At 39.1% G+C, this 26,426-nt stretch overlaps 1 protein-coding gene across 1 annotated transcript; it reads left to right on the top strand.

Moving 5' to 3' along the window:
* Positions 1 to 24,259, top strand: syndig1 (synapse differentiation inducing 1). Its single transcript, XM_066697030.1, has 4 exons — positions 1 to 397; positions 4,520 to 5,056; positions 9,022 to 9,159; positions 21,791 to 24,259. The coding sequence occupies exons 2-4, from the start codon at positions 4,544 to 4,546 to the stop codon at positions 21,947 to 21,949; spliced, it is 810 nt and encodes a 269-aa protein (XP_066553127.1). The 5' UTR covers positions 1 to 397; positions 4,520 to 4,543; the 3' UTR covers positions 21,950 to 24,259.
* Positions 24,260 to 26,426: the final 2,167 nt, after the last annotated feature.

A 26,426-nucleotide genomic window follows, 5' to 3' on the forward strand; every position in this document is an offset into this window, starting at 1 on the left:
TCCGCTTCTACAAGACTGCTCCATCCCTGTTTGAATCCTTGCATACCAAACAATAACAATAATAACAATAAGTAAATAGATAACTGCATACCAGATACAATAATTCAGTCCAAAACAGGCAACAACTTACTTGAAGCAATGTGCTGATTTGTTTCATTTTCATGTATTCAGATATCGGACGTGTGCAGAAGTCACAGCTGGGGACCATTTGCCGGACACTTTGCTGTAACTCTGGGACGCCTCTCTGCGCTGCCCACATGTTATATAAACTGGACAGTTAGGATCTGCCTGCTGTGCACATTAGCAGAGAAGCAGCGCTGGTGTCGGATTCAGGGGCTTTGCTCATGTTTGGCACAGGGAATAAAACCAAAGGCATCGGGCTCTTTCACCTTGGAAGGTAAGTGTGAACGTGTTCATAGTCTGATCACGAACTTGTACAGCAAACTGCTTGACTGCATGCACCAAGATGACATCAGTATTTCATAACCTCTACACTGGCATCCTGTTAAAGTATTTCTGTTGTTGGAAGTTATCCAATAGGTAGTGTTTGTCTTGAATGCGTGTTACCCTTTTCACGGGTATTTGACATTGCATGGGCAAATATAACGACTGTGACAAATCAGTTCCGTCCTTACCAAGAGCCACTGGGAAACAAAGTACCATGGACAGCTCCTGCATGCGGTTTTGCAGAATGAGTTGCTCAGTTTGTGTTGGAAAATGCATTGTTGTGCTGTAGGTAGTGTTTGTTCTGACATTGCTGTCTTTTGTGGAAAGGAAAATGTGAATTCAATCCCTCTGAGGAAAGTGTTCATACTTAGACGGGTCCTTATGTTGGATTGTATCTATTTAAAAAGATTCATTCAGAATAACAGAGAATTGATGTAGTCAGTTTGTGAAACTGAGATGAATACGATCTGAATACTTAATTGTTAATAGTCACTACATTATAGTATTTTCTTAAAATGTTGTTTATCAATTAAACTCTGAAGTTCCTTCTTTGAATCTGATGAGAAACTATTGTAACTGAAAATGTGTGGAGATGATAATCTGTAACATACTTTGACACCTCTATCTTTTTCTATTTTAATTTTAACAATCACACACAAACGGGGCAGTATTCATGGCATGCAAGAAGCAATTGAACAGAATTCCTCCAGCAGAACATGTGCAAAGTTTGTGTCTATGATACACTGCTTCATAGATGTGACAGCAGTGTTTTCCTGATAGGAGATGGCCTAATTGGAATATACTCAAACTCTCAGCAGCTGACAGTGTCACGATGTAAATACAGGGATGGAAGTCTGTATTAGTTCTTTGTATGCTCAGTTTTTGCAGCAGTCATGGGTCTGCAACCCAATGTGTCAATCTCCCTACATTTCATTATCTTGCATATAGCTGTGTGCTCCCACGGGTTCAGTGTATTACAGTACATAAACCATTGTTTTTAAGCTATAATTGACTTATCTATTAAAGTGGGTCGAAGACTTGGCCTATATAAAAAGCATTCAAATATTTCTGCAAGCTAGAGGGTTTAGAGATCCTAATATTTGATGCAGTGCAGTTATTTGTTGTTGTTTTTTTGTGGTTGTTGGTGTTGCTTTTTGTCACTGTTACTCATACATATCAGCAAGATTTCACCAATAGCGGAAATGGGGGTCTCCCCGTTCAGCTTTTTGTTCATGTATGCATTTTTACATGTGTTTCTGATGTTTGTCACTTTCGCAAAATGGATCTTGGTTTATCTTGTCTTCCCTACACCCATGTTCAACTCCTGTATAGTATATTCTCTTATCAGGAATGAGCAGACACTGACAAAATCTAAAAGCTGGAAAAATCTTTGTTGATCACTTTGTTTGTATGCCATTTCACCTTTGATGCGGAAGATGTCCTCAGATGGTTCACACCGAGATAAACACCAAAGATTAACAATGAAATTGGATATAAAAAGCTGCAACACAAAATGTAAATGCAAAGCCCAGAATAGAAACTGTTGAAAGCTAAGAAACATATTTTTCCTCCTTTATCTTCGAAAGGAGGGTAAATCCTGTCTTAAGCTTTTAAAAGCTCTTGGAATACTCAATTAAGGTTTTAAATGCATGAAAATGCCTTTGACTTAGTAATATGTTAATAGCATTAAGTGGGAGAAATCTGGGGTACACAGGGCAAATTGATTTCTTTTATTTGTCTTAAGAAGAGTCCCTAGGATTTAAATTGTTTTAGTCCCATGGGGACGCAAATCTATTCTTTGACAGTGATTGCCCTTTGCATAACAACACTGTCAGACACAAAGAACTCAATGATGCAGTAAACATCAAATGCTGGAAAAGACACACAAAACAAACTCTTTTCAGTTGAGGCATTTTTCTGTTGAGATTGCTGTGTATGTATGCACACTGATGCAGTCTGACGCTAAAAGATACTAAAGCAGAAGTGTGTGTCAGTGTTTCTTTTCATTTGCAAATAACACAGATGTTTCAGCATGAGCCATTAATGTTTAAAACTGATACACCATGGCCAGCTTCCCTTCTACCATTTCATTGAACAAATAATTAATTAGGATGCTCAATATGGTAGGATGTTTCGGAATGTTTTAATTTCATCACAGAAGTTCTTAAATGTCAGATGTATAGAAAATGAGTTGTATATTTGCAGTTTGTCCTTTTTGTACATGAAGAAGATTTACAAGGCCATGTTTTGGAGATCCAGTGATCGTTTAAAAACAAAAACAAATCTTCAAAGTGCCTTTGTTTCAGACCCGTTTCTCCATTTTGCAAAATAATAAACTAACATGTTACTTTATCAGAGAGCGCATTCATTGAATCTTCCGTTTTGTAAAAATTAACTTACTAACAAGGTTCAATTCCAGGTCACATAAAAATACTCCATATAAATGCTAAATAACCTTCAGATGCAGCTTTACCTCAGCAATGTTTTGTATTGTGATTGCCATCCATATGCCAAATTAATGCTGCATGTTGTTGTAACTCAGTTTAATCCCCAGAACCTTGTGTTTTATCTAAAATAAAGAAATACCAATGCATGCAAATAATAAGAATGCAAACCCAGGAAGTGCTACAACGAGTGGTGTCTAAAGAAGTTGGGAATTGAATAGAGGGTGATTCAAACTCCTTAAGATATCGATCCATATTTATCTTGTCAAATATGTTTTTTAAATGCAGCCCTTTGGAATAAGAAAAATGCAAAGGTTATAACCACAATAAAATCAAGATACTTGCCAGAAAGGAGTCTAATTGGGCAAACACTAAAGATGGTTTTGTTTGTAGAATTTTTCCATGGAGAACAATTGCAGGGCACAGCTGACAGGACAACCATTAGAGTAAGGGCTTGTTTCTGTGTCGACTGCAATGACCATTTCTCATTGCCTCCGATTTACTGCTGAGCTTTGCAAGAATTCCTTTTTTGCATTCCAAACTTGTAACTAAGCTTATAGATAATGCAATTGTACACTGAATGGAATCAATGTCTTTGACATCTATTGCTCATGCAGGGGCTCGTTTGCATACTGTTCGTGGCTGTAGAAACAAAGGCATACAAATCTATGAACAGAATAGGTAAGTGAATAGACACAACACACCCCTTGTTGTTTTGAAGGGGTTTCGGTGACTCACTCCTAATTTAATGTGCCGCATACGTGAAGCTATAAAGTGTAGGTTTTATTTACCACCAAAGAGCATTCAGCTAAGAGCAAATGTTGGCTTTGAACTCTTAGGAACTCAAACATGATATTTTTACACTTAAAGGAATATATTCTTAGCTCCTCATTTTCATGCCAAAGTATAATCACGGACTGACTTTAACCTTTCATGGAACATACAGGCTTAAAAACAAAAACAAAACACTTTACCTATTTAGGATGAACTGTCACATTGGAGAATCACGACAACATGGGATTTACAGAAACTTGATGCAAATATAAACTTTTGTATGGACATTTTAGTATTCTACTTTCATTATTTGAAATGCATGTTAATGTGATTAAGAATAATACTGAAGTTGCAGCAGGTAACACGTATTAGGACTCAATAGATACATTGTACCTCAATGGGCTGAACACAACATAAACACAAGGCTTTAAAACACCAGCTGCGTTTGGATTGCTCAATGTGGTTTCATTGTGGTACTGTGATTAAGGTATGTGTAGAATACTTGGTGGGTAAACAGGGACTGTCCATCTAACAAGCCCTCATTTTTTACCACCGTCAAATAAATACATAACATCAATGCAATGTGCTTGTCACACATAATTGAAGCGACATGACCTGAACCGAAGAGGCAGCTGTTTGACCAAATCAGCTTTCTTTCCTCGCATCAAACTTTAACCCATCCTGGCTGGAAAGCACAGTTCTCCACTGTACTGAAAATACTGTAATAATAATAGATATATCTGGTTCGTCTGTATAGGGTGTGCTGTTGAATTTGCCAACTGATAACACTAGGTAGTATAATGATTAGATTTTATTCCCTGACCTTAAGCAACTATTGGTTGTGTTGTCTCCAGGCAAATGCCTTCCAGAAGGGATTTATGAAGAGCGTCCCAAAGGATACCAGAATGGAGGGACAAGCGGAAGAGAACAACGTCCCCATTCACAAAAACGGCCCAGAATCAGGGAAGAGGAATGGGCTCATAAACACTCGGAACCTCATGGTGGAAACCAAGGATGGGCTAGTGTCAGTGTACTCCGCCCCTCAGTACCAGGGCCATGTGGTCGTCAACCTCCCGCCGCAGAACTCTGTGGAGAACAGCAAGAACAGCCCAACCCCACAGCTTCTCAACCCCAGTACTCTTCCGCAAGCCATAGATTCCCACTATCGGCCCAATATCATCCTGTACTCGGAGAACATGCTGAAGTCGTGGAGCGAGAGCATGGGCACAGATTGCTGTGAGACCACCTTCATTGAAGACCTGTCCCCCACCAAAGATGGCCTAGTGTTCGCCGACGGAAAGTTTTTGGACCTCTCTGCCGAAGATGCCAAAATACAAACACTCTCATATGATGTCGATGTTGACGACGATGATGAGTTTCAAGAACTAGAGGTGGGTGCCATTTATTTTTATTTCACAACAAATCTGGTCAGATACTTTAACTGGTCTTTGATGCAAGCACACTACTGTAGTTATTTTAATAGTTTTACCACCCAGAGCTGGATGGTCAATACCGTATCAGTTTTGAATCAAGATTTGATTTCAAAATATTAGATAACACCAAATAGGGATAACCAAGACTGACATAAGTGTAAGTTGACTGTGCCCTAGGTATCAATCTTGGTAGCATGGAAGCTGGTTGGGTATGATTATTGTCCAAAATGAGTTTTTAAGTAATAAAGATGTATTTCTTTTTTTGAGTCATTCTACAAAATTAAATAAGGAAGTTGTGAAGCAATGTCTCAATTTGAGTCTACGCTGACTACATTTTAACCAGCATAGTCTTGTTAGGTTGAAATGTACTTTAATCCTTCTGCCTTTAAGCAGACATTTTGACATCTGATACAATAATTTTGTGGAAAGCAAGTCACAAAGACAACACTGAACAACCCATATCAATCAGGCTTTCTAATGCCGTTCTCTATTCCTAAACATTTCTGCACAATGTAAGATCTGCCTAGATCATTATATATTTCTCAAGCATTACAATGGCATTTCATTTAAAGTAAATGAAAGGTCAAGGGAAGTGCGCTGGCTTGTAACAGGATTGGGATAATAGCTTCTAGACTAGCTTGCCCGTATTACATTTTTCAATTTTCTGTGCTCAACTATGACTTCAGACATCCATTATAAAGCCAAGATAAATCTTAAAGAAAACCTATTTCAGAATTCAAAGGTTTAAAAGCCTTGCAATTCTAAAACAAATACCTCCAAAAGACAAATGCATGATTGTGACATAAAAGGTCATCCACTCTGTTAACTAGTCCTTAATCAAGCAGTCTACTTAAGCCTCACTTTTCCCACATCTCACTTCAGGGACAAGTCTCTTTCAGTGTCCCATTCTGCACTCTTGTACTACAGGAATCGTTCACAACCTTTCATTCACAACCTTCATTTCCAAGCCCAACCTTTTGAAATGATTATTCCAGCAACAAGCCATATCTCATTAGCTTTGTCAATGGGGACCATCTCAACGTGGCTCAGCATGCAGTTTGTATGCCGATGTATGGCTGCTCTTGGTAGTACAATCAGAATAACGTCCTCGGCAAGACCAATTAAATCTGGCCTGCCTGGCCAGATGGGTGGAAAAAACCTGTTCTCTTGAGATGTTACAAATTCTGGCAGTCAGAGTTTTTACCTTACTGGACTCGTAATATAAACTACATGCACGATACAGTCTACAGAATCGTGTCACAGGATCAAAGGTTTTTCATGTAGTGTGAAGGAAATGGGTCGTCTCAGTTTCCATGTTACAGCATCAGAGAAGATATAAATGGCAACACTCCCATGAAGCTGAGCACTGCGATAATCAAAACCATAATGCAAGCAATTAAAAATATGTTTTATATGGCATGTATCTCCATTAGCATATTCTATTAGATCTTCACTTTGAAGCTTTTAACTGGCTCCAAACATTAAGGTTATTAAAACAATATCTCGTTGCTTGTCTAATTTCACAGTGCTCCCTTAGGATGTCCCCGCTTGCCCCAGTTTACTTGATTATTTTTTTAAATTAAGGAGCTTCTGTTGTGTCTGACTCACAGCATTTCTACACCGGTGCAAATGCTAGATCTGGGTACTTGCACACGCTTTGGTTTCTCTGTAAACAATCACCCAACTAGTTTCTGAATTTATGGCAAATACTGAGTATATTAATCTCTATAAATCTTTTGAATAAGGTCTGGGTTAAACCGCCAGCCACTAGTGGTTCGCAAATTGTAAAATGGCAGACATGTCACTGGAATGAAGGACATAGCTTGGAAGTGTTCATTTTTTTTGGTGAACATTTAGGTAATTGCTGACTCCTACACATTTTTTTATATATCTGTTAGCTTAGGGGCCTTTCAAATTTTAAAAATTCTTAGTTTATCTCCTGAACAAATTACTCACAGACATGACAAACTGCAACACTTTTCAAATGTCTGCAAGATAGTGGTGCATGAAAGTGTATCTCAGACATGACTATTACACGATAAACACATACTGAATTCTCATCATGTACGCAAAGAATCTCATCAATAACCTTTTATACATAAACCACTCAACCCTCTTTCTTTTATTTCAACAATGAAATTACCAATCACTTTGTATTACCTTGAACATAACAACCAGTATTTCAAGCCTTTTTTGACAGATTCCATTAATGGCATGTCATCAGAAGTCAAGATAACTCTGATGCTGAATATCAATTTTAAAACAATGCTAGGACTTACAAATAATAACTTGGGATAGGAGAATACAATGTGCTGTTTAGTGTGTGGACATCATCTCGAGTCTGTCCACTACTGTGCACAGATTCCCCTCGAGATCGATTGCACATGACGCCTCTGCAATTTCCACTGCCGAAAGCCATTGTTTAATTCCTATCAGTTCCCCTCTCTCGAACCACTTTATTCATTTTTGCCTCTCAGATGAATGTATTGTATTTACTGGCTCCTCTGTGCTTGAGCTACAAGCTGTGTGGACATGTGGTTCGTCCGGGGGAATTGGGACTCTGATTCCACGCTGAGCCCTTTCATACCAACAGTCACTGCCATCTGGATGGGGGTGGAGTCAATGAGGGGGATCCACCTGATTGGCTCTGCATTTGTAGGATTGGCTGTTATCAAATAGGCATCCTGCCCAATGCCTGACTGGCACTAGAGCTCTGCTGGTTTGCATGACATCATCGCAAAAATGTCAGCTTTGATCGCTGAACAGTAAAAACTGGCAATTGAAAAGTAGAACCAGAGGGGTCTAACATGCCTGGTAAGTCTAATTTACACACACAAACAAAAGTCTGCCATGCCTAGCCTACACATCCCCCCTCAGCCCTGTGCCCCTTATGGAACTCAATGGAAATCTCAGATTATACAGATTTTTTTGGAGAGCTCTGGAATGGAAAACAAATATTGGGCACAAAACAAAGAATTGGGCCGAGCTGACTGAGACTTGTTCGTTCGTGTGCTGCATTAGGACATCGTATTGATACCGATATTTTACATCTTTTGTTACATCCTCGGCAAAATAATTAAGTCCAGATTTCATAGTCTAGTTACACTCAGAGAAATTGAAACGAAGAAACGCCATGCTGTTATGTCCAAAGGTAATTATCCAGCTTACTGAAGTGAGAAATAACTCAAGGTTTCATTGAATTTAGAGCCTTTATAGTAAGAGGATTCGGGAAATATTGCAGAGGAGGGGAAGCAACATGGACAAAACAGTGAAACTCTGAGGTTTGTTGTTTCACAGGTATTGTAGATGCATCATGCACTGGTATAACCCCCCTTGGCATGACTATAGTCACCTGATGTGCATTTATTACTCTGCCCCATGAATAATCAAATGAACCTCAGAGTGTGTCGGCTTCTTCCCTTGCTCTAGGCCGTGGCAGGCAAACATAAATACTCACACAATGTGTCACCTTGACCCCGAGCAAAGACCTTTCAGGATTTTCTTTCCTGCAGTGAAACTGACCTAATCAAGTGCATTTTGCTTAGAGGAAATGTCTCTATCGTTTTGAGGAAGGTTGCCTGTTGAGTGAATACCTATTTTGGGAACAAAACATGCGCTGGGGAAAACAGATCAAGGTCAAATAGTAACTCCAAGTTCCAATCCAATCTGAAATGTGTAAATAACTGAAAAAACGAGGTGCCAAGTCAATGCGCTCATTGACAACCAGATCAGCAGCAAGTGGGGCCTCTTAATTTACAGCTGTGTACTAGTGTGAACAGGCCCTCACCGCAGAAAAGGTACAGAAAGACGCATGGGGATCCAAATGCTGAAAAATGTGGGTTCTCAGCTGAAAATTGGCGAGGTTTAGCAAATCGCCCCCACTAATCTGCTAATAACGTCGACGTGTTTCATTTGCTTTGCAGAGCGATTATTCAAGTGACACGGAAAGTGAGGACAATTTTCTCATGATGCCCCCGAGAGATCATCTGGGACTGAGCGTCTTCTCGATGCTGTGCTGTTTCTGGCCTCTGGGGATCGCTGCTTTTTATTTATCGCACGAGGTAAGAGAAACTTAACTCCATGCATGCACTCGAAATCCATGCACATTTTCCACTGGTCCCGCGTATGCAAATGCGACCGGCTATCCGTGAAGTTAGCCAACTCATTTCCACATCCCATTTATGCAGTATCTTTAAACTCAGATAAGGGCCCTGCAGTGTGTAGCTCTCCCTCTTATGATGATTTCTATTAAGCTGTATTTAGCTATAGACTTCAGCGCACAGTGCAGTCATTTTATTTGAACACATTTCACCGGATGATCTGATTATTGGAGAACAGTGCGGCTGTACTGAAATGTAAAAACGCTGTTATCTGCACTATGGGTAAATGAATGTGGCTGCATTGATCACAGCGGCTGTCCAAACCTCAAGGATGTCTTGTGAATGGCGACGCTTGCAGAAAAAGCCCCAGCTGTAAGCCCAAGTGTGGCTTAATGCAGGTCATGGCGGGTGAAAGCTGATGATGACTGACATACGTGGCCAACATTTTAAGGAGGCCCGAGTCATTGAAACATACAACACGTAGCAATTAGACATCGGCTCTGTGTTTTTACTGTTGGAAATTTGCATCAGATTGACGGACACGGTGAGGACACGTGCTGGCTGTGTTTCTACTTTGCAGGTTCCCCGCTTGCACAACCTCAACATGTTTGAATGGCGGTTTTCAGTGTGAGGTAACCGATCGGCGAGCTTGCATTGGAGGAAATTGTCAAGCATATGCCCTCAAAATAAACAAGATTGCATGAGGAATATCCATGTTATTTTGGTGCGCTTTGCAGATTTTTTGTGAGGCAGGCGTGTCATTATTAGTTTTGTTAAAACTCCACATAATACTGCTTTTGGTTTGGGGAACTTTCTATTGAGCTCCCAACCTAATTCCTATCAGGTTGGGTTTAAAATAGTAACCCTTATTACTTATTAAATTACTCACTATACTTGTAAAAGTAGTTTTTGTCATCTTTCATCGTTCACGTTTGACATTCTTCATGACAGGGAAACCTGTACGGAATATGTTTTGTGTTTTTCTTTCGATTTTTGCTTTGCGTTGTAGGTATGTGTGTTTGTGTGTGTTTCAAGACATCGACATGATTTAAAACTCTCGAGGTTGGTAGAAAAGCGTCTCACCGCCATTCTGTGATACCTACTCAGGTAGTGGTGCTGCCGTACATCACGACTGCACACCTACACCTTACTGGCACTGGATTTAAAATGCAGCTGGGTTTCAGTACAGCTTCTACCCACACTGAAATCAATTTAGAAATCCCTTAACACAGTCTACACCATTTTATCTATGTAGCAACACAAGATTACTGTTCCATAAGGCTCACACACAAAACTGCCACTCAGCTTTAACACATGGGCTCTTGCTCGATGTATTAATCTTAAAAGAAGCAATATTCTTTGGAGACTCGTCTGAATTAATCTGTTTTGGAGGAATATTTGTATTCCCTGCCTCCTTGTGTGTTCAAATAAAAAATGGGAAAGAAAGAAAAAACTGGCTAATGCTACCTGAGGTAAATTCAGTTGCAGGCAATTCCTGCTATCATTTATTTATTGTTTGTTCTTATTTTAATGAACAGTTTGTATGATGCATTATTAACATACAATACAGGCCACAATCAGAATCACAAATGTATATTTTTTAAATATGACAGATACACTTGGAAATGTTTGTGGGTAGCAATGCTTAAACAGGATTAATTTCCAACTAAAAATAAAACTGCTGAAAACAATATGAATTCATAATAATTTTATTTTCAGACTGTACAATACAAATTAGAGAGGTCAAAAAACAAATAAACTATGACAAAACTATTATTAATGACAGAAAGACCGAATTAAGACTGTACTTCTTCCTTGCCAAGCAGGAATTAAGTTTTATAACAATCAAAGGCTCCAGTGATGTGCATCATTAGGCTGAAACAAAACGAACGGCCAAAGGGCGAGTGACACATTTAATTTTAAAAGCTGCAGGTGAATTAAGATTTTTTTTTTAAATAATGTATGATTAGGAATCCTTATAATGTATCCCTTTTAATTAAAATTTTAATTATTGTGATTTGCAAAGTGAGGATTACGTGCTTCATAACCCTGCTTTGTTGTCCTGCGAATCAAATGGCAAACGGTGTTCACAAAGCAGCTGGTTGAGACTTTAATTAGTTGCTTTCAGTGGGTTTTCATTCATGGTCACAGACCCCTTTAAAATATCCCCCCTCAGGCACAGAGAAAGAGATTTCATCTTCAAAAGTAGATGTTACAGTTTATTTACTTTTTAGCACAAAAAATGCCACCACAAAATATCACAAAGCCCTAAATGAAAGAAATTGAGGAGGAACAATTGTCTAAATCTCATACCTGCTAGCAGTATTTTTTAATAAGATGTACTCATGTACTGTATGAAGACAATATTTACTTAATATTTCTAATTAACTAATTAACACTGACCCCATGCATCTGAGGGGTGGGCTGATGTAAAAAAAAGTGGTATTTCAGAATAATATTCAAAAAGGTCAGAGCGGCCGTTGCATATTTAAAGTAGAATGTATGTTAGTATGTCAGTTGAAGCCATGTGTCATTTTAATGAATTTGATTTTATTTAATCTTAATAAAGGCTGTTATTTGACCTAGATTTTAGTTCAATCAGACTCACCAAAGGGCATGTCTGCAGTAGTGTGGTATGTGTTTGAATGACCACATTCCTACACTCTTTATGTGTGCGGTTAAGGCTTCTCACTGAGGGAAGTGAACAATTTCAATGCGCAGTCGCAACACCACTAATTCGATATCATGTCATTTTTAAATGGTTAAGCTTAAACACATCAAAACTCTAAGGACAGCATGGACAGCATTCAAAACCTCAGAGGGATGGGGTAGTCTGACGAGTTCCCAGGGCTATTAACAGTCAATTGCTTTATAGATGCTAATGTTTGACATGACTTGGGAGTATCTTTGTTCTAGGGAAACACTACACTAGGGTAATATACAGAGCAACGGTCTTTTAGCGCCATTCAGCTGAATTCTCTACATATTAATAGCAGCTTGCAAGGTCACACTGATTTTAATTGGTTCTGTGGTTGGCCATTTTGTCCAGTGTGGATTTTCCAATTAATTTTCTCTTTGCAAAGACTAGAAGCAATCAATACACTGTGATTCAGGACAATGTGGTGAAAGAAAATGGCTTGAAATAAAATTGACTTGTATTTCACTGTTACCTTGTAGGTGACCCTAGGTAAACAGTGTCTGGCCATGCTGTGAGGAGTGTTTGAGAGTAAATCAAACCCCGCCCAAAAGCACATTTACTGCAGATGCTAAAAAAAACGCATTACAGACGCCTGATGGCTCGAGTTCGGCACAGATGGGATTTTAACACATACAGCTTTATCTTCTCCTGTTTGACAATTGCTTGCTCGTGGTAAACAATGCCCGATGCTCTGAGGGAATAAACAAAACACTAAATAACCACGGCACGCTTGTACACAGGTCGGGAGAACGCTGTGGATGGATGAATGGCACGGGACCCTCTAAAATGGGATATGATACCAGCTCTACCACTTTCACTGCAGGATTCAGTACAAGTAAACACTCATTTGTGGCTGACTGGGGACATTATAAAATTCCTCTCACCTATCCTTGAACACCCTCTGTTCATAAAATTTCTAGGGTACATTTGTAGAGCATTCGTGTTAATGGACTCGAGTGGTTATGAAGCATGCATATTTAATGCTGCTGCACCGATAATGAACTACAGCTAGCTGATATCAGGGTAATTTAAGTTATTTGTGAACTTTCAGTAAGTCCCGAACAAAATGTTCATGCATTCTCTCTCTCTCTCTCTCTCTCTCTCTCTCTCTCTCTCTCTCTCTCTCTCTCTCTCTCTCTCAGTCTTTCTATTGCTCTATGTACCCTAACAGATTAATCAAATTAAACATTAGGCCAGGCGTAGTTATTTAATGGTAATAAATGTATTGCAGTCACAATGATTAATGACAGAGAAACAAATGCAATTTAACAATTAACTTGCAGATTTATCAATTTTCCCACTAAAATGGGCTGATTTTAAACTACATAGATATATATTAAACATCCACAAGTATGAAGAAATTTCAATTTCAGACACATACAGCATAACTATTGACTACAGTCAGCTGAAGTACAGTGCTCTGCAGGATGTTAAGTGTCATTAGGCATCATAAGAACTACATTGTTTGCCACACAGAGACCAGTAATTAAACACAGATCTATGCTCTGCAGAGTGGAGTGTGGAAAACCCAGCTGTGATGCTTTTACACTTAATATTCTTCAATTTCTTCAAATACTTTAAAGTGAGTTTTCACGTTTTAACAATAAAACTCACTATTTCACCATGTGGAGGAACTGAACAGCAACAGTTTGCTTGCGATAAGCCAGTGTGTGCAATCTGATTCCCTGCTTTTAGTGCTGACACAGGGTAAGCTCTTTACACAATATTTTGGCTAGGAAGTGTGCAGGCGTGGGCAGCAGTATAATCTGTAAAACAAGCCATCTCCCAAGGCAATGAAGATATTCTGTAAAACAGTTTTTTCTTTAAATGATTATGATTTCCATTCATCTGTTGTTATGATAAATATATTTATTTTGCTTTCTTATAGTTATCAGTTGTGGCCTTGAATATAGTTATTTGGGGGGATTCAGGTACCAGTAATGTATGGTTTTAAGGACGTATTTTTTTGTTACAGATTCATAAACGACAGGTTGTAAGTGGGAAAGAAAAAAATGTGAGAAAATGAAATTGCGATTGTTATTTTCTTTGTATTTTGAGTAGTCTAACATCTTAAGTTTCAAGTGGATATATCTGGTCCTCTTCTGTGGTATATTCAGCACATTCTGTCCATTAAAAGGATGTTTTAACCCTTTTTCATTAATTTGCTGTGTATTTTGTCAATACAGTAACTGAAACACCAGCTTCAGCAGAAGAATGTTAACGACCAAAATAACACAATGGCAGAATAATGAAATGCAGTGAATAACCTTCCTGAATTTTACAGCTTATCAACAGTATATACTATATACAGTACACTCATGTTTAATAACCTCCCCTTTATCTACCAGTTACCATCATAAGAATACAGGCAGGTTTTGACTAGATTATTCCAAACTAATGCATGAAATATGATCTTAGCAGAGCCTCAATTGGCTTCATTTTTATTGTCATTAATTGGGTTGGCATACATTAATACACTAACTGCAGAGCGAAATGAACCAGTCAGCACAAAAAGATAAATTTATAACAAAGTTTGCATTCTTTACAAGTTAATTAATACTTTAGGAAAAACAAAAACAAATCAAAATACTTATTTTTTTATTATGTCTAAAAACTACATTTGCTATAAATTGTTGATAATTCTTCATATTATATAGAGGAGTCTCATAATCAGTATAATACCAAACGATTTCCCAGATTCTAGCCTATGAATGCCTTTACAATTCCCTTCAGTAAATCTTTTACTCCAGCTCTTTGCTCTTGACTCTAGTTGGCTGAAGAGGGTTTGTCAGCCTCCTACAGAAAAGTGGCTTGACAGAGCCGCTGCCGATCGACCATACGCATCTCGAATGTCGTGTGAAAGGAGAAAAGGCGTCTGTGCTTTAACTTGACAGGCTCATCCTCTGGAAAAGACCTCGCTGACGTTAAATCTACAGGGGCTGTGAACATTGCCCCGGGGTCTCTCAGTGTAGGTCAGCACAGAAACACTTCAGATTTGGCACGCTTTCTGCTTTACTTTCCCCTGCATATCAACCGCCATGGCCAGCTTCGATTTCCCAGCCTGCTTCTGTTGTTTGCTGTTTTTCGGATGGCCATGAAATCCTAGTTTAGTGCCTATTGCCTCAGCTGCAGGATGTCAGCGCGGTGTTTAATTTCTTTTGCTGCCTGCTTGCACTCATAAATCCTGCAGGCGAGGCCGTGGTCGAGCTCCCAGGGCCGGGTCTGTATTCGGTTCCGCCTCGTGGGTTCGTTCACACCCCCTCCGTCCTGCGCAGCGTCAGAAGTGGAAGATGGATGCAGGTGTCAAGCCCCCTGTGAGGTCAAGTACCCTGGATTAGTCGTGCTAATGAAATGAAGTGACAAGATTCGTAGCAGGCATATCCCAGCCAGATGAGATACAAAATAAAGCAGTATCAAATTAGGAAAACTCTACAAAGAATCTGATAGAGTTGACAGCAACTGATTACAGTTAATTGCCGTATCACATCCACGCAGTGCGACTTCTAATTGAAGTTAATTTGGCAATATGCAGCCTGTCTCTTGAAAAAAAACTCACTTTCCTTTTCTTCATTTTTTTTTGCAGCAGAACAGATTCTTTTGTTGGTTGTTTTGTTTTCTTACACAGCAGGATTTAATTCTTCACTTCCCTAATTCTTCAGCAATTGTTGAAGCTTGCTGGCCAGGCTTAAAGCCAGGAAGAGATTATAAAGAAAAACATACGATTTCTGAACTGTTCAAATACAGTTTCCTGGGCAAGATCATTCTCACTCTGGGCTGTGAGTCGTACCTACAGGGCACAGCTGTCATCAGTAAAGAAACCCAGGGAATTGAAATGCTTTCTAGTACAACATAACATGATTTGGCAGTCAGTGCTTATCTGGTATTGATCTGTGTGCTTGCAAAAGGGTTTAACGTGGGATCTCCTTTATGAAATAATGACATCCAGCAAAGATTAATCCTGTTTAAAGGTAGTACTTATTATGTAGTCATCAAAATGTCATCTGGAAATAATGATTGTTTCAATTTGCATTACACCATTTGCATTTTTACAAAAATATTTTTTTCTGTGGTTAACCCAACCTGGGGAGTAAATATAAATGAAAATAGAATTAACAAAAGCTGAAAAAAATTGATGCAACTTCTGGTATGTTTGCACAGATTAATGCTCTTAATATTTTCTGTGCTTAAATCGTCGTCAGTAAGTAAGTCGATCAATAATCCTGTGTGTATACCTCAATCTCTTACATTCACACGGTAATTTCCCCTGATTATATTATACAACTATAGTGAAAAATGTTGTTTATAAAAAATAAAAAAACAGGACTCTGCTGCAAATCATTCACGATTATTTAAATTAGTTCTGTATTTCAGCTTGATCCCTCGCCTTTAATGCAAGAATTATGCTTTTTATATATTAGTGAAATGTAAGATTATGTAATTCTTCAAAATGTTTTCCTTCTTTTGACTATTAGCCACTATAATGGAAGAGATCAATTTTGACTTTGATTAAGTATACAGCCTTTGAAAACTTCAAAGAAATGGGAGCAAACTTGAGCACTTTATGACAAGCTCTCTTCTATCTTTAAATCCTTAACTGTATCCATCCTTTTGTGGAATTAGACACAGTAATACAAGGGATATAATGCATGACAATCCTAACAGTTTTCCAAAGCAGTCTTCAGGAACATTTCACACACGGTACCTTCTTAGAACAAATACCCTGTCTTATAGACAAAAGACATGATTGAAATATTGTGGTTTCAAAATAACAGTGAGTTTAATATAGTGTTCTCAAAAAGGGCAACTCTGTAAACTGACAAAAACCCCAAATGAACATCCCTGTGTGTCCTGAATGCAGACACCCCTTTCAAAAGCACTCTATACAGGGATCATTCCCTGTATTATCAAACCTTGGGTACGTTTTCCTTTAATTCGTTTATTGAAGTCAGCTAGTACAAGACCATTTTTAAATAAAGTGAACGGATTCATTCGATTCTGACATTGGCTTGCAGGCTTCCGATTACTGGCTGGCAGCCTGAGGTTTGTACGTGCTTCAGGAGGAAATGATAATGTGAAAATAAAGAGCAGTTTCTCGTGCTGAATGACACGCCGACTGCAAGCACATTGTAAGCAATTAACCCTGACTAAATAACCTTGTTTTGCTTACAGCCTTAGCATATGCTGTACTGGATAATACCCCTTTCTCACATCTGCACTCTGTGTCGGCAGAAGACGTTATTAAATTTATTTTGCTCATGTTCTGAGCTTCTCTCACCACACTTTCCACAATGCCAGGGCACTGTTTTGCTGGGCCTAGTTTTTATTTCAATTTATATTTTATATCGACCAACTGCTCTCCACGTTCTAATCTGTTTTTATGGCACCATTTTTAATCTGGCCTCCTCCCACTTCGCTGATTAACCGGAGGCCAGCGTCAGCTGTGCTTATGAATAAATCAGTTCTGACACCATTACCGTTCATTGGCTAACTAAGTTACGGCGATGTTGTCAAAATAGAGGAAGAAAAAGAGAGACATGCAATCAAGTAGCCCTGCAAGGCAGTTCGAGAATTGGCCACAACACCAGGCTAAATGCTGCTCTCTGCAATGCGTTCCCCCATGCTGCATAATGTGTATGCAGCTTGCATGAAAACCAAGGGTGGAAAAGTGGCATGCTGCAAAAGAAAACACTGCCAATACTTTTATTGCTTTTCAACAGATATTGCCATTACCTACTGTTCCTTCTGACTCTTATTTCGGTTAATGCACACATAACATCCGTCAAATGGGATTTGAGGGGACCCATGGTTTAATTTTATTTCCACTTTACAAGACATCGTCTCGTCCCCTCTGAATAATTGAATTAATCTGCATAAGTGAAATCTGAATTTCTTCTGGGATTATTAGTGTCACTAGGTATTTCCCTGCTGCTTGCCACTCAGTGCCAAACACTGTGGCGTACATTTACAAATAAAATTGTCACTGCAGGACGGAATTTCAAAATTAATTCAACCTTCGCTGGCCCTCCGCCGTACCAAGTAATTTCGAGCAAATGCAGCTTGGAAATGCAATATGCTTCAAGCGTTCCTTCTCTGGCCGTCATCTAGCTACAAATATGTAATGTCACATTACACAGTAACAGAGTAATAGATTTCAAGCAACAGACTGCATTTACAAAAGACATCAGGGGTTGTGTATAGTGTCTTGAATACAACCAGTATTAGTTTTGATTATAACCCCTTCTTCACAGGCTTCCAAAAGTATGAACAAATGGACTATACACTTTCAATGTTCAATCGTCTATCCCCAATCACATATACCTATATACAGACAAGGGCATTGGTCAGAGAAGCCACCACAAGGCCAATGACAACTCTGAAAGACCTACACCACTCCATGGCTGAGATGGGAGAAACTGTCCTTGTGGCAATAAATGGTTCAGTCACTCCATAAATCTGGCCTGTATGAAATAGTGGCTATTTCTGAAAAAGCCCAAGATAAGATTCACCTTTCAGCAAGACAATGACCCCAAGCACACAGCCAAAGCAACAATTGGGTGGCTTAAAAACAATAAAATGAATGTCCTTGAGTAACCCAGTCATAGCCTGGACTTGAATCTGATTGAGAATCTGTGGCAAGACTTGAAGATTACTGTCCACCAACAATCCCCATCGAACGTGACACGACTTGAACAGTCTTACCATGAAGAATGGGCAAACATTAGACAATCCAGATGTACAAACCTTATAGAGACTTACAGTGAGGGAAAAAAGTATTTGATCCCCTGCTGATTTTGTACGTTTGCCCACTGACAAAGAAATGATCAGTCTATAATTTTAATGGTAGGTGTATTTTAACAGTGAGAGACAGAATAACAACAAAAAAATCCAGAAAAACGCATTTCAAAAAAGTTATAAATTGATTTGCATGTTAATGAGGGAAAAAAGTATCTGATCCCCTATCAATCAGCAAGATTTCTGGCTCCCAGGTGTCTTTTATACAGGTAGCAAGCTGAGATTAGGAGCACTCTCTTAAAGGACCTATAAAGTGCTCCTAATCTCAGCTCGTTACCTGTATAAAAGACACCTGTCCACAGAAGCAATCAATCAATCAGATTCCAAACTCTCCACCATGGCCAAGACCAAAGAGCTGTCCAAAAATGTCAGGGACAAGATTGTAGACCTACACAAGGCTGGAATGGGCTACAAGACCATCGCCAAGCAGCTTGGTGAGAAGGTGACAACAGTTGGTGCGATTATTCGCAAATGGAAGAAACACAAAATAACTGTCAGTCTCCCTTGGTCTGGGGCTCCATGCAAGATCTCACCTCGTGGAGTTTCAATGATCATGAGAACGGTGAGGAATCAGCCCAGAACTACACGGGAGGATCTTGTTAATGATCTCAAGGCAGCTGGGACCATAGTCACCAAGAAAACAATTGGTAACACACTACGCCGTGAAGGACTGAAATCCTGCAGCGCCCGCAAGGTCCCCCTGCTCAAGAAAGCACATGTACAGGCCCGTCTGAAGTTTGCCAACATCTGAATGATTCAGAGGAGAACTGGGTGAAAGTGTTGTGGTCAGATGAGACCAAAATCAAGCTCTTTGGCATCAACTCAACTCGCCGTGTTTGGAGGAGGAGGAATGACCCCAAGAACACCATCCCCACCATCAAACATGGAGGTGGAAACATTATGCTTTGGGGGTGTTTTTCTGCTAAGGGGACAGGACAACTGTACCGCATCAAAGGGATGATGGACGGGGCCATGTACCGTCAAATCTTGGGTGAGAATCTCCTTCCCTCAGCCAGGGCATTGAAAATGGGTCGTGGATGGGTATTGCAGCATGACAATGACCCAAAACACACAGCCAAGGCAACAAAGGAGTGGCTCAAGAAGAAGCACAATAAGGTTTTTTGAAATGCGTTTTTCTGGATTTTTTTGTTGTTATTCTGTCTCTCACTGTTAAAATACACCTACCATTAAAATTATAGACTGATCATTTCTTTGTCAGTGGGCAAACGTACAAAATCAGCAGGGGATCAAATACTTTTTTCCCTCAATGTACTTCAAAAGGTTCACAGTTGTAATTGCTGCCAAAGGTGATGCTACAAATTATTGACTCGGGGGGTGAATATTTCTCTTACCAAAACATTTTTTTTTCTCTTGCCTCTTCTAAGTGTTGAGTAGGTTGTGGAAAACAAAGGGGGGAAATGTCAGGTTGAAACAACATTTTTTTATGCAAGTTCATGCGGGGTGAATACTTCTTACAGCCACTGTACTATATATACACACACATATTTATAAATATAAATAGATAAAGATATTATAAATAGATATAACTCCTGTAGGCATTTTGCTTATTTGTTTATTTTTATTCTCATTAAGATGACTGTTACATAAAGTATTTAGTGTGTGTGTGTGTGTGTGTGTGTGTGTGTGTGTGTGTGTGTGTGTGTGTGTGTGTGTGTGAAAATCAGATGGTGTATTGTATGCTTTAAAGGATTTCAGCACTTTAGCTTGTAGCACACTAAGCAGGATTGTGTGATGTGTAACTGTTGAATGGCGTGCGGCTCTCCCTGCGTTTTGTAAATGGACGTGTCCTATAACAGATTTCAGTGCTGCTTCAGTCTGGATAACAGCCAGCTAGTGCCATGCTCTCTGAATGAGATTTTACCTCTCAATACTGCATCATACCTTAAAAAAATTATCACCTATTGTGAGTTTTCTTAAAACAGTGATAGGTATAGATACATATATCCTCCACATGTCCACTGGTTCTCATACTTGGTGACAAATTTGAAAGTAATAGGACTACAGTGCAGACTCGTTTATTGTGTAAAGATTTCCTCTCAGGCAAAACACACTGCCCCATATCTTAGCTTCCCACCAGGTCTGTTGTTTTCAGCCTTGTTTTATTTTCACCTTTACGCTAATTCCCATTAGGTTTCTAATGTGCACTGACAGTTCCTCCTTTAAATATTTGGATACCTAAATTATCATTGGATATATTTACTTCAGTGTCCTGAGTAAATTACAAAAAGCCTTCTGAATACCAGGCTGATGAAATGGCTTGGTTTTTCAGCCTTCAGAAAGCAGTATTAGAAAACAAGAAGTGTTTCAAGGTCATAAATTTTGCAGGCAACAGCAGCAGCCGCCCCGGATTTCTTATTCATCTTTTCTGCCAATACTTCTCCCATTGCAAATCCCTGCAAAACACTCTTTCTGCAATTTTCAGCAGCGCGCTTTACTTTATTTCCCCCCTCACCCTCCACAGGGACACATTAGGCGCTGATAAAAGACAACTGAAGAAGACAACTGTATCATTCACTTTTCGGTCAGTGATTAACTTGGCAGGGATCACTAAATTATAAAATATAAATAAATACATGATTGAATGAAACGGCAATGATTCGCATCGGATGGATATTGCTTTTCTCATGTTCGCTGCAGAGGAGATTTGATGTAGATGCATGCCTTTTCTGGAGATTAAAGACTGATGCACGTATCAGTAATCAAGTTAAACCACCAATTCCATAAAATGAAGCACAGACCCGTATGCAGCAAGCAGTCTGCAGGGGAAGAAAAATCCAATACCATACTGCTGAAACATAAATTAATTTTGTAAAATATCTGTCCTAAATCTAAGTGCTTTGAATAAGCATTTCTGAACTTCAAAGGCAGCCAGATCCCTTACGAGAACTGAGTCATCGAATCTCCATTATTTATGACACCATTCCATTCCATATTGTGTAGACAGTTTTAACCCCCTACAACCGTATTCGGGGAGAAACCGCCGTCCGGACTGAATGAAAATGTCACCGCAATGGAGATATGAAACTAAACAAGGCATCGGTGGATGTTATAGCCTGACTGTTGTTTTTTTTGCCCTTTCAGACTAACAAGGCCGTGGCTAAAGGAGACTTCCACCAGGCCAGCTCCAGTTCCAGACGGGCTCTGTTCCTGGCCGTGTTGTCCATCACCATCGGAACTGGCATTTATGTCGGGGTCGCTGTGGCGCTCATAGCCTACCTTTCGAAGAACAACCACTTATAGTTTTCCAATGCCAAGCAAGAAAATACCAGGGACACAAGTGGCAGAAACTGTGAGCTCCCGCAATGACACAAATGTGAATATTTTTGCATTGTGGGGCACAATCAAGATGGCGGACCAGGGTTACATTTGGGACAGAGGAGGAGCCGGGGAACAGAAAAGCTTCACTGCGGTTATGTCTATATTGTACAGGCAAAGGCAGTTAGTGTTAATTTTATTTTCAGTTCAATGTTTGTGTACAAAATGTTCAACTCAATATGGTTGGAGGAGATTGACTTCTCATATGGTAGGCCTTTAAGGAATCACTCCGAGAAGCATGCCTATGTTGTTTAGCGGCAGCATTTCTGTGCAACCACAGGTTTCATGCATCTGTTTTCAATGCACTTATATTAGGACTCAATTGTAATTCAGTTTCCTGGAGCAACAGCGAATACTCAAAAAATGGCCCTCATTCTTGGGTTCAGTTTAACGACAGAGAAAACTAAATCTGCGTCAATCTTAATCCACAATCAGACCTGTTTCTCTGATCTGTCCTGTTGTGAACACAGTAGATTTGTGTCAAACATTCTCCATTGTTTTCTTGGCCCAGGTTCAGGACAATGAACAGCTGCTGAAGGAAGTTGCTAAAACTGGAATTCACAGATTGCTATATTCATTTGAGGTTATCAAATTGCTCTCTGATTGCCGGAGCCCAACTGAATGTCAAGTCGACAATAAGATGATAAAATACGTGGATCTCCAGCTTTCATGTGACTTAAACACAGTCCAGTTTTCAAGTATGCACAACACATGCCTGGAATGCAGAAGTAAAGTATACCAGACATGCAGCAATAGTGCTGTAAGTCATTTAGGACTTGTGTTGTTTAGAATGCAACGCTCTTATAATTCCCATCGATTAAAGCATGCCTGATTCTGCTTACCGAATGGTTCCTTTTATGCCAAGGAAGGCAAAGGTATTTCACAGACGTAAGCACATGTCAATGGATTGAATTCTCCACAGCGAAGACGACATTGTAAATATGGTACAGTCCTGTACAGCCTTTTCTTTACGAACTTACAACTGTACATGCAAAATTGTCACATTTTTGTATTCCTTTTTCTTTTTAACATTAGAAGTTGTATGTTTTTTGGTACATTGTGAAAATATCGTAAACATTAAATCCCAATCTAAAATACTTTACTTTAAGGACCATGGAAACGTGGCTATTTTAACTTTGTATGTTTTCAAAGAAAAACTTCAGTTCTGAAATGCTTAGGTTTCCATAAGTACTGTAAAGCCATGTTGTCGACCACAGTTTCCAAAACATGTCAAGCTTTAGCGCCATGTGAAAAAAAAAAAAGAAAGGAGCACATGGAGGCAGAATCATCAGGGGTCTCTTGGATTTCCAGGTCAGACTGATTTGTGAGAGCTTAGTATGAGTGACAGCTATTCCTTGATGCCTTTTTTAAGATAGAGACATTTCAGAATTAGTCGTCAGAGTAAGGAAAGACATTTATTAATAGAATTTGGGTTTTCTCACCAAGAATTCAGGGAATGACTTGTCTCAATGGAGCGGAGTGGACTGGAAATGCCTGCAACTGCTCTGAACCTGCCCTCAAGAGTCCAGTAGCTTAGCAACATCTGCTGATAAAGCTCACAGTGATAAGTCAAACTGGCCCCATTCCAAGAACAGACTACATTCAAAGATTTTAATGAAACACGAACTGCATCAATATTTGACGTTTAAAGCCGACCGAATGGAAGGGAAACCCATGGAAAAATCTAATAAAACTATTACGCAAAAGTAATATTTGCTAAACTCATTTCAGCATCTAATGAGTACAACATTATTATTTTAGCACCTATGTCAAACTTTTCAATGAAAATGTTGTTTTACATGACACTGATTACATTGGGAAGTAATGGAATCAACAAAATTGTTTTAAGGATGCTCTTTTTAAAATGAAATGAAGTGTATTTATCCGATAGTTTCATAACACAGTGTATCTTCACAAACTCATGCAAGTCATCACTGTAAATTAAGGGACACGCAACACTAAAGCATATCCAATTTAATTTATTTTTGTCTTGACTAAAATGATTGTATTGAGCCAAAATAAAAAAATAATAAAAAAGAGTGCTGTAAATGTATTAAGGGATATATGTGATTTGGATTATATATATATTTCAATGTTTCTTTGTTAAGAATCATCTCCAGCTGTGAAAAGGACCATTTCTGGGTGGGTGGGGAAAAACACTTTATTGTTTGGAGTGTCGCCTGGCATCAGAAAATACATCAATAAATGTGGCTTTGATATTATCCCTAAACTGAACATCTGTCTTCATTTGTCTTTTTTCTCTCAACTAGAAGATGAGTGTGCTTTACAATATAACTGCTTTCTATATCCTGGGGGAAAACAATTAGCTTCAGACATCGCAAGTAACAGTAACGTTTTTGACAATCTAAAATAGCAGTGAAATAGCCTTTGTGAAATGCTATTCTTGATGCACTGCAGAACGGTTGTTAGCTCTGCTTCGTGGGCACTTCAGACGTCTCTATGAAACACACTTTGTTAATTATGATTTTATGGAGAGTTTTTATTTCTCCAAACCCACATACCATGAGAAGATTGATCTTTTTATTCATAAACGTCAGTGTTTTTATTAACCTTATCTTTCGAGATAATTACCTACCCATCATAAAAATACTCCAGCAGGTTTGAAGCCGAACATCACATTATGAATCTACAAACAAGCCACACACCAGCAAGCCAGAAGATGTGTAACTGTGCCATGGATATTGTTAACGTGCAGAGTGTTTTTGTTCCCCAGTTACTCATGACACCTCCAGCAGCGACATATTGGTTGCAGTCCGACAGTGTATTTTGTCAACCACTTTTAGCCAAGAAGTGGCATCCAACTGTTATTTCCCAGCAGTGTCAAATGTGCAGTCAACCCTACATTCGAAGCACATGACAGACAACCATGCAGTCTTTTGGAAAAAACTGACAGTGAGCCTTTTTTTAGGCTTGTTGATGCACTCTCACAATTTCAGCAATGCCTGTTGGCCACCCTGGGCAGAAAGTCTACCTGACCACGGAGAAGTTTTGTTACTTCTGTCAGGGGAGAAAACAGGCTAAGAGATTAATTTAAACGCTGGGTAGTCGACAAAAACATTAGCCAAATGGGCTCTAGAATGGCCTGCATATTAATATACATCTCTAATACTGTTTCCAATAAAGACAATGCTTGTCTTTGGGTTTCACTTAAATCTCCACTTCAATACAATTCATACATGTTAAAAGAATAATAAAAACTCACTTTTGTCACGCGGGGGTCCCATCCTTCTGCTAAGGTTGAACATTTGTGTTTTAAAATGTCACAATTCTGACGAGATGTGTGCTTTGGTCTATTTTTACCTCCTCTGTAAAAATACCTGCCAGCACACTACCAAACTCATCAAGGTAAGGGAAAGAATCAACATTATTAGACTCTCGATCTAACACTTTATGACAGTTTCCTTTCTTAAACCATTACTTCTAAGTCAGTCTGAAACAGTCACTTGGTTTGCTTCTCTGTCTGCAGGTACAAACAGTCAGCATTCTTTCTAACGACCTGATCGGGATTGTTTATTTCAGTAGGACAAGTCCACTAATTAGGGCAACCAATCACTTAACCCTATACAGCAAATATACAAAATAATAGCTGGACACTGTTTTTGTTTTTGTTAAAAACTTGCTATACAGCTAAACTGTTGTACATTCAGTTTTGCGGCTAATTTAACAAAAAGTTACAACAAAAAAAGCAGTCCACCTCTTCAAGGTCAAGGCAATCTTAGCCTATAACTTTCACTATTGCAATCCTGCAGTGTTTTGCTTTCCCTCCCTATCAAAGGAGTGCAAACCAGGATATTCTGACACATTATAGATTTACCCCCCAACAACACACCTTTTACTCCAACACCGCTGCTCGGAGGTGACACGCATCTCCATCAAATAATTGCAGAGACTTTCCTTAAAATAAATCTGATTTTATTTTTCCTTCCTTCCCTAAACAGGCTTTTAATTAGTCATTAAAATGTGCAGAAGCAGTGCGTGGCAAGAGCCGGCCCTCTGAGGTACGGAGGTTTTTTTCCCAGCCGCTCAGACCAGGACCGCAGCTAATTAACGGAGGGGGAACAGTCGATGTGGTTGCCTTGGGCTGGAGCTGTCACAGTGCAATACTCCGTCAGTCAGCACAGTCAGAAAACTGCAAACCAGAACAAAACTAATAATAAAAGAAAAAGAAAAACAACAACGACAACAAATTAAAAAAAACAAACGCTCCTGCCGCTATGTAGTCATGCCATATAACAGATTGAAAGGGTTATTGTGAGATTTGCTGCATGTTCTCCTTTATATGTATAGTGCCCGTGGGGAGTCTATTTGAATATTCAGCTACAAATGGTGTTGGGGAAGTTGTATTTCTTCTGTACATGACTGCATTGACAAATACTCTCTC

This window comes from Amia ocellicauda, chromosome 23 (genome assembly GCF_036373705.1).
Source record: "Amia ocellicauda isolate fAmiCal2 chromosome 23, fAmiCal2.hap1, whole genome shotgun sequence".
Lineage (NCBI taxonomy): Eukaryota > Metazoa > Chordata > Actinopteri > Amiiformes > Amiidae > Amia > Amia ocellicauda.

Bases quoted from the DNA above. Each gene is read 5' to 3' on its own strand.
- syndig1 (XM_066697030.1), top strand. From the start codon at position 4,544: ATGAAGAGCGTCCCAAAGGATACCAGAATGGAGGGACAAGCGGAAGAG. The intron at 5,057-9,021 runs GTGGGTGCCATT...TTTGCTTTGCAG, and splicing joins ATGAGTTTCAAGAACTAGAG to AGCGATTATTCAAGTGACAC. The intron at 9,160-21,790 runs GTAAGAGAAACT...TTGCCCTTTCAG, and splicing joins CTTTTTATTTATCGCACGAG to ACTAACAAGGCCGTGGCTAA.